Source organism: Hordeum vulgare, chromosome 7H (assembly GCF_904849725.1).
Source record: "Hordeum vulgare subsp. vulgare chromosome 7H, MorexV3_pseudomolecules_assembly, whole genome shotgun sequence".
Classification (NCBI taxonomy): domain Eukaryota; kingdom Viridiplantae; phylum Streptophyta; class Magnoliopsida; order Poales; family Poaceae; genus Hordeum; species Hordeum vulgare.
Genome location: NC_058524.1, coordinates 521,877,743 through 521,886,937, shown reverse-complemented (window position 1 = coordinate 521,886,937; position 9,195 = coordinate 521,877,743). Strand labels below are relative to the sequence as shown.

Sequence of the window (9,195 nt, the reverse complement as noted above, 5' to 3'; positions counted from 1 at the left end):
GTTCTTATCCGAAAAACAGAACATTACTTTCATAAGAAAATAAAATCGATGCCCGCACAATTGATAGTTGTCCAAATGAAAACACTTCTAATCTTTTACAATTAATACACACATATACTTTATGTTGAAAGAATAAACAATGGTACACGAACAAAGTAACTGGCCCAGGAAAAAAAGCACAGTATTGTCGCCAAATATTTTTTGTTGCCGATTCTCGGATGCTTATGCCATCACCTCCTGATGAATCCAAGCAGAAACGCCAACCATTGTCAACCGCCAGTTCAACTATTGCTTCCATCGTGCTTCCTTAGGTGCTTCCACATTGTCAACCGCCAACCATCGTAGTCAAGTATAGTTCGTTTGTTGCTGATTCTCGGATGAGCGGAAGAAGGATATGTGTGATAGAATGGTACAGCTTTGGCCGTTTGTCGTACTTTGAGTATTTTAGTCACATCTCTTCAGATATTTTACACGTCACTTTAAACTGCAGTCTTTGGACGAGTCTAAAATTCCGACGTCTCTCCTGGAACGGCTTCTAGCAGCTGGGAAAAAGGAACATCCTCCTGTATGTGCAATCCTTGGTGGCATTCTTGGTCAGGTAGGTCCAATCTTCCATCCTTTATTTTCTGTTTCTTCTATCGTTTAGTTTTTGTGCTAGCTGGAAAATAAGCACAGTAATTTATATCATTTATTTACGTATAGATCACTATCTTTTATATTTTTCATATGTGTAACATAATAGCTCAACAGGAAATATAGTCATCTCAAGCAATGTATGTCATCGAGTTACTTGGCCAAAGCTGTACCATTCTATCACACAAAGATTACATGTCGTATAAAGTGACAGTGGTATATTGTATATCTTACATTTGTCGGTTAAGGTTTAGTTAAACTGGACTTGTCCTGACTCGGTTGTATGAGTTGAGAACATAAATGTGCAATGTTCAGGCGGCCCAAGCTATTACTTTTAGCCCATGTGTCACATGCTATTTGCTGAAATTGTTATTTACATGCACCGACACCAAAAGCATTTCACTAAACCTGACAGACAAGTTGCATTCTCTTCCTGCCGCCCTTTCATTTCAAGCCTTCGTATATGTGAATATTCTCTATATCATTAGTGGTCATGGCTTTGTACTTCGTTTTTGGATCTAACAGGAGGTGATCAAGTCAATATCTTGTAAGGGCAATCCAATCAAGAATTTCTTTTACTTCGACGCCGCTGATGGTAAAGGGGCCATGGAGGACATCCCCCCAACTCCTGAAGACTGAATCACGTGATACCTAACTCTCATCCGACATCGCTCGCTGATAATTGTACCCAATCATCAGAGTCGAACATGTGACAACTCTAGTTCGGTGGCTGAGGCTGGAAACTCAACTTAGCATTTTAGCGTTTTTATTGTTGTACTTAGCGTTTTAGCGATGGCATCATGCTATGACACCTGAGAACTGCATTAAACAGAATTGACATTCTCCTCCGAACAATTTCAGAGCTGAAGGCAGGCAGGCTATTGAATGGTGAAATGCTTTATTCGTACTCTCCTCTTGCATTAGTAGTGGTTAATGATTGCAATACAATATATCACACACACACGATGACACGATGAAAGAATAAACAGTGGTACACTCTTCTTCCCTCGGTGCTTCCACATTGTCAATCGCCAACCATCGTTGTCAAGTATAGTCGTTTGTTGGTGATTCTTGGATGAACGGGTGCTGGATTCAGACATTTGAATATGCATGGGTGTTCAAAATGACAAAAAAAATCAACATGGAAGAAATGAAATCGATGCCCGCACAATTACTAGATGTCCAAATGAAAACACTCTGCCAGTTACTCCTAATTAATCTGTTACAATTGATAAACACATATGATTGAAAGAATAAACAATGGTACAAGAAAAGCCCATGTTCAACTATTGCTTCCACAACAGTGTTTTTTTTTTGGTTGCCGATTCTCGGATGCTTATGCCATCACCTCCTGATGAATCCAAGCAGGAACGCCAAGATGAGCATGAGAATAGCAAAGATGAAGCCCTTCCTGCCTAGTAGCCAGTCCTTTGTCTTCTTTGCTGCTTGGACTCCTCGCTGTGCTCTGCCGATCCATTTCATCATCGTTTCTAAATCTTGTGGAGAGACCGAAGACATAGCCTGTTGAGCGTCGGCAGCATCCTCTTTGGACAACTCGATACCAAACTGCCCGCTAATGTTTGCCATCGCTTCAGGGCTCATGTTCTCCATCATGGATGACAACATCTCCCACATAGCAGGGTCTGCCATACCAACCATGCCAGTCGGCATATTGGATCCAAAATGTGGAGCAACAGGGACCTGAGACATATTGATCAAGCTTTCTGAAGAATCAGACTGTCTCGAGCTTCGTGCTTCGTCGTGTGGTTGTGGTTGTGAAACAGTATGCTCAGTAGTAGAAGAAGAAGAATTCTGTTGAGCGGTTGACAGATCAGAACTAACATCTTCCTCTACGATTTCTTCAATAACAAGTCCCTTTGGCACGTTTTCTGCTGCCTCCCCTTGGGTTGCAAGTTTTTCTTGTGCCTCTGTCAGAACTTGAGCGACAGTTTCATCGTCCGGAGACATTTCATGGGCTTTACTTAGGTCAGCAACAGCAGCCTGGAGGTTTCCCAGCTCCTTGTATGCCTGACCCCTTCGGTAGTACGCTTTGACGGTGCCCGAGTCATAGCTCAAAACCTCCGAGCCTTCGTTGACGCACTCCTCAAACTCGCCTAGTTTCAGGTAACATGCCATCAGATTAACGCTGCACTGCAGCTGCAGATCGCGCCCGACCGGCGACGGCACGCCGTTCTTCACGTTATCCCTGGCGAGCTTGTACTTGGCGGCGGCGTCGGCGTACTGCCCGTCGCGGTGGAGCTGGTTCCCCTCCCGCTTCAGCGTCTTTGCGGCGGATATCGCGTGCGACGTCTGTGCGTCGGCTTGGGCCTTCATGGCGGCGAGCTCCTCGGGCTTGGCCTTGGCGATTTTCTCCGTCATGTCAACCATCTCTTCTGGGTTTGTTTGGTTCAGGTGCTCGGCGGCTCGCTTGAAGTCGTCGGCCGTCATGTTCTTCATGCTCTCGGTCGCGAGCTTCAGCAGGTCCGGGTTGGACATGAGCTGCCGCTGCATCCTGGCGAGGTCGTCGGCGGGTATGCGCCGCATCTGCTCCTCCGCCACCCGCATCATCTCCGGGTTCATCATGGCCATGGCGACCCCGACAGGCAGATCCAAGACGTCGACGATGGATGGATCGACGCGAAGACCGGGAGCTCGAGGTTTTGGGAATCACCTCTCGACGAGGTGTGTGTGTGTGTGTGTGTCGCCTTCTCTTTTCTTTTCCGTCGCTTCTGGTTTAGCTGTCGATCCTTCAGCTCATGCTGCAATTTATAGACGGGGGTTTGGGAGGGGAGACGAAAACCGAGTCCAATCCGAAAGCGGAATCACTCTCAGACGATTCTATGGACGCCAAACGCACAGGGGAACTGGGCCAGACCATCATCCTGTGCAGGCAGTTTCGTTTTTTGCTTTTTTGTTGTCCTTTTTTCTGTGTCGATTTTTTCTTTTTTCTTTTTTCGTTCTTCTGTTCCTGTTTCATTTTTTTCTCTTTTTTTCTATATTTATTTTTTTAAACAAATTTCATGTTTGAAAATTGTTTTTGAAATTCAGAAAATATTTTTGCTTTTATAAAAATGTTCTAAATAAATAAATTCTGTTTTTAAAAAATATTCGTAACTTCAAATAATGTTCGGGATTTTACAAAAATGTTCGACATTTTCAAAAAATGTTCACGATTTTAGAAAAATGTTCACGATCTTAGAAAAATTACGTTTCTAGGTGTTATCGATGTTTGTGTTATCTCGACACTTTAACCAAAGAGCGTCATATAGAAAATTTCGTATAGAAGATAGATACAACACCACGGAGCCTGCCATTGAGACCTCAGACCAAAACATAACCGTGGAGGATACGTATTGCAGCTCGCCATTAGTAACTCAATTATCAGTGACGGGTGTTAGTTTGTGCAAACTGATGCCCGCCACCGGTAAGTTTATAGTAGTGGCGGGCAGATGTTAGCATCGTAAGTGGTAATTTTTCAGATTAACAGTGACGAATGAGGGAGTCCGGGACCTTAGGGGTCCTCGGACCGCCGATCTATTTCTTGTGGTCCGAACACGTGCACCGTTGTGTGACTATTCCTTGAAGGCTGTGCTATAAGGCGACTCCGTGTTCAGGAAGAAACCTCCAAAGCCTTGGTGTGTTCTCCAATTCAAGATGGTAGAATCAACATGTTTATTCTGTGATGGAAACCGACCATGTGTAACCATAGGTATCCCCGGTGTCTATATAAAGTGGAGGGTTTAGTTCGTAGGGGAGAGAACCATCATCCTACTCATCTAGGGTTCAGTTCATCTCTTCTCGTGGTAGATAGACTCTGTAATCATCATACACACATCAACGTAATCAAGCTGGACGTAGGGTTTTACCTCTTCGAGAGGGCACGAATCTGGGTAAATATTGTTCCTGTGTTTCGTGTTCCTCATTGATCCAAGATCCACAACTCGGGACCCCCTACTAGAGATCTGCCGGTTTTGACACCAACATTGGGTCTTCCATTGGGAGTCCTGTTGTGGGATCGCCAAAGGATCGATGGCTCGCCTAATCATTAGCAGAGACATTTGCAGCAGAGATGTATTCATCCCTGGACAGATCTTCGCGTTCGGTAGCATCGCGCGGCACGCTGATTTGACCATCCACTTGGGCCAGGTCAGAAGTTTCACCCCCGATCAGGAGATCAGGTTTGGGAACCTAGAGTTCATCGCCGACTCCTGAGGTGATCTGGTCCTTACTGGGCTCTCGGCCTCACCCCATGAGCCTCGAAATCCCTAAGCTTTAACTTCGGGCCCCGTGCTCGACCCCGTCTCTAGGTCGATTCTTACCTTGGATCCGGCTTTGAGCTCGGATCCGATTATGGCATCCGAAGACCAGGGGCCAACCTTGGCCGAGCACACTCCTTGTGCCGACACTCCAGAATCCAACCCCGAAGGACTGGAAGACTAATCCGTCTAACCTCTCGCTATTGAATGAGACGCTGGCTCGGATCCACACAATGAACATTATGGATAGCTCGGCTCTGCCCTATGATCGGATAGGATTTGAGGCAAGACTCGGAGAATTTTACGTCCCACCCACCACCCACTTGGTAGGCACTATCAAAGATTGACCGATATGTTGGTCTACACCTCTGAGGAGGCCGAGGACATGGATGAACAGGTCGACGCCACTACGCCTCCTCCCACCACTGGACGGTGGACAACCACCTCCACCTACGATTCTACATGATGGACACCCCCAACGATAAGGGCGACGACACCACTGGGAAGAGCAGCGATGGAACCCCCGGAAGGAACGACGACATGCCCGACCAGGAGCCGCCCAAGCGTCGATGTCAGCATTAATGATCCAAGGGGTGCAAGGGTAAGGGAAGCAATATGGGCGCCGGAGAAAATGATACCACAGACAATATGGAAGACCTCGGCAACCCTATTGCCTCCAAACAACAACTCAATGACTCGGAGGGGCACAAGGATCAGTATAACCCTGAGGACCTCAATGACTCCGAGGACATCAACTACCTTCTTCTCTTGGAACAGGAAGTTAGCCTCGAAGCCGATGATTGCATCATCCCCGAGGACCCGCTGGTTAAAGAACGGTTCAAGCAACAACTTATAGCCATCGCCCGAAGCCTGAAGAAGAAGCAGAAAGAGCTAAAAACCAAACAAGATACCCTCAACGACAGATGGACGAGAGTCCTAGCAGACAAAGAAGGGTACATCAATGAACGACTAGATCAAAACAAAAATTACCCGCACGGATGTTTGATGCCACAATTCGACGATGAGGCCCGTGAGCCCGCAATCCCTAGACGCACTCATACTAGCGACGATGTATACTGCCTCAAGGGCTTGGTACCAACGATACATGGCACAAAGGCAATGCAAAAGGGGAAGAGCGGCCTGATACGTCTCAAACCTATCTATAATTTTTGATGGTTTCACGCTGTTATCTTGTCTTCTTTGGATGTTTTATGTACCTTTTTATATCTTTTTTGGGACTAACTTATTAATTTAGTGCCAAGTGCCAGTTCCTGTTTTTTCTGTGTTTTTGACTCTTTTCATATCTGATTTTGGAATGGAGTCCAAACAGAATAAAAACCCCGAAATGATTTTTTCCCGAACGGAAGAAGATCAGAGGGCCTCTGGGCCAAGCCAGGTGGGCTCCAGGGAGCCCACAAGCTCCCACTCCGCCACCAGGGAGGAGGCGGCGGTGTGAGGGCTTGTGGCCTCCCTGGCCGCCCCTGACCTAGATCCTTGGCCTATATATTCCCAAATATTCAGCAAAAAATTATGGGAGCCTCGAAAATACTTTTCCGCCGCCGCAAGCTTACGTTTCCGCGAGATCTCATTTGGAGACCCTTCCCGGCGCCCTGCCGGAGGGGACTTTGGAGTTGGAGGGCTTCTTCATCATCATCATCGCCCCTCCAATGAATCGTGAGTAGTTCACTTCACACCTACGGGTCCATAGTTAGTAGCTAGATGGCTTCTTCTCTCTCTTGGATCTTCAATACAAAGTTCTCCATGATCTTCATGGAGATCTATCCGATGTAATCTTCTTTGGCGGTGTGTTTGTCGATATCCGATGAATTGTGGATTTGTGATCAGATTATCTATGATATATATTTGAGTGTTTGCTGATTTCTTATATGCATGATTTGATATCCTTGTAAGTTTCTCCGAGTCTTGGGTTTTGTTTGGCCAACTAGATCTATGATTCTTGCAATGGGAGAAGTGCTTGGTTTTGGGTTCTACCATGTGGTGACCTTTCCTAGTGACAGTAGAGACAGCAAGGCACACATTAAGTAGTTGCCATCAAGGGTAAAAAGATGGGGTTTTCATCATTGGTTTGAGATTATCCCTCTGCATCATGTCATCTTGCTTAAGGTGTTACTCTATTCTTATGGACTTAATACACTAGATGCATGCTGGATAGCGGTCGATGTGCGGAGTAATAGTAGTAGATGCAGAAAGTATCGGTCTACTTGTTTTGGACGTGATGCCTATAGATATAATCATTGCCATAGATATCGTCACGACTTTGCGCAGTTCTATCAACTGCTCGACAGTAATTTGTTCACCCACCGTCTACTTGCTTTCATGAGAGAAGCCACTAGTAAACACTACGGCCCCCGGGTCTATTCACATCCATCGTTTACACCTCCTCTTTTACTTTGCTTTGTTACTTTGTTGCTTTCAGTTCTCACTTGGCAAACAATCTATAAGGGATTGACAACCCCTTCATAGCGTTGGGAGCAAGCTTTTGTGTTTGTGCAGGATCTTGAGATACTCTTCCACTGGATTGATACCTTGGTTCTCAAACTGAGGGAAATACTTACCACCACTACGCTACATCACCCTTTCCGCTTCGAGGGAACACCAACGCAAGGCTCCAAGGCCACGGGGGAAATCCTTTGCATACTTGCCTAGGAAGTCCCTTAAGGCGTAGCCACAGCTGAAGGATTCCTGGCACCGTTGCCGGGGAAGAGGATCGCTTGCCGAGGAAGATCAAGACAAGAATAATCTCGCGTCAACACTCCTATTTCTGGCGCCGTTGGAAGATCTTTTGTTGCAGTAGCAAAAGTATTTCTGGCGCCGTTGCCAGGGAGGAGAAATAAAGATCTATCCAAGTAGGTCTCACAAACTCTTCTCTTGCATTTACTTTTGTTGCCAGTTGCCTCTCGTTTTCCTCTCCCCCACTTCACATTTGCCATTTTCATTTGCCTTTCTCCTTCGCCATTTTTTTTGCCTTTTTGCTGTTTTCTTTTGCCCGTTTCACTCTCCCTTCCTGCTCGTTTGTGTGTGAGATAGTCCATCAATGGCTAGACCCACCACTCAAAACGACACCCCTGAAAATGAAGTTCTCAATTTCAGGGAGAATGAGGAAGAAAATTTGAAGGACGCTTGGTACAGGATTTGCAATGCTCAAAGTAGATCTACTCGTAAGCAATCCACTACCGTCCTCCTTCGCAGTTTCTATGTTGGAATTTCTCCTTGGAATAGGTATATCCTTGATACCATTGTAGGCGGGAACTTTTTGGGGAGCCATACTGTTGACTCCTATAGAGCTATCATGAATTTGGTAGGCTCACCCCCGCTCATGGTTAATGGAACTATCTTGACGTTGGAACACGTGATGCAAAGGCTTGACGCTATTGAAAACAAAATTGCCACAGTTGAACTTATTGAGGTTTGGATAGAAAGATCCACAATCAAATTACTTAGTACGAATCCAAAGTGGGATTTTTTTAAAAAATTTAAAGGAGAAGGAACTTATAGTTAATGATTCTTCTAGAATTGGCAAATTAGAAGATGTCATAATCAACTTGGGTTCCGCTTTTGCCGCTGTGCAAAATACTCCAAATATTACTCTCAAAAAGACCGTCAAGCCTGTTTTTGTTCCTAAAGCTAGTGGTGAGTCATCTAATAAAGATGAAAATCTTAAGATGATAAATGATCACACTACTTATGGTTTGAGCACCAAAGATGACTATACGTGATTCCATCAAATTTTGCCTAGCTAAGGGCGTTAAACAAAAGCGCTTGTTGGGAGGCAACCCAACGAATTTATCCTTTTTCTTTATGTTTTGTGTTTTCCACACTTTCATAATTCTGTTATGATTGTGTATTTTGTGTTTCTTTTTGTGTTTGTGCCAAGCAAAACCGTTATGATTAGTCTTGGGGATGATCGTTTGGTCATGCTGGAAAAGACAGAAACTTTCTGCTCACGAAAAGAATTTTCATTTTTTTTTCTGTAAGAGCTTTTGAGTTGATTATTTTTGCTGCTCATTGATACGAAAATTATTGAGACTGTCGTAATTTGTTAGAATTTTTGGAGTACCAGAGGTATACGAAATATACAGATTGCTACAGACTGGTCTGCTGTTAACATATTCTGTTTTTGTTGTGTTGATTGCTTATTTTGATGAAACTATGGATAATATCGGGGGGTATTAGCCATGGAAGGTTGAAAGTACAGTAATCCAACATCAGCACAAGTAGAATTTAAGTTTGCTACAGTACCTAAGGAAGTGGTGGTTTGTTTTCTTGTACTAATGTTATCACGAGT

General features: G+C 44.8%; 2 protein-coding genes across 2 annotated transcripts; one reads left to right on the top strand and one right to left on the bottom strand.

Annotated features, from left to right (window-relative positions):
* Window positions 1-379: 379 nt before the first annotated feature.
* Window positions 380-1,488, top strand: LOC123411026 (SUMO-activating enzyme subunit 1A-like). Its single transcript, XM_045103940.1, has 3 exons — window positions 380-409; window positions 491-598; window positions 1,159-1,488. The coding sequence occupies exons 1-3, from the start codon at window positions 395-397 to the stop codon at window positions 1,270-1,272; spliced, it is 237 nt and encodes a 78-aa protein (XP_044959875.1). The 5' UTR covers window positions 380-394; the 3' UTR covers window positions 1,273-1,488.
* Window positions 1,489-1,977: 489 nt separating this feature from the next.
* On the bottom strand, window positions 1,978-3,216 carry LOC123409205 (outer envelope protein 61-like). The gene has a single exon (XM_045102167.1). The coding sequence runs from the start codon at window positions 3,214-3,216 to the stop codon at window positions 1,978-1,980; it is 1,239 nt and encodes a 412-aa protein (XP_044958102.1).
* Window positions 3,217-9,195: the final 5,979 nt, after the last annotated feature.

Bases quoted from the DNA above. Each gene is read 5' to 3' on its own strand.
- LOC123411026 (XM_045103940.1), top strand. The intron at 599-1,158 runs GTAGGTCCAATC...TGGATCTAACAG, and splicing joins TTGGTGGCATTCTTGGTCAG to GAGGTGATCAAGTCAATATC.
- LOC123409205 (XM_045102167.1), bottom strand. From the start codon at position 3,216: ATGATGAACCCGGAGATGATGCGGGTGGCGGAGGAGCAGATGCGGCGC.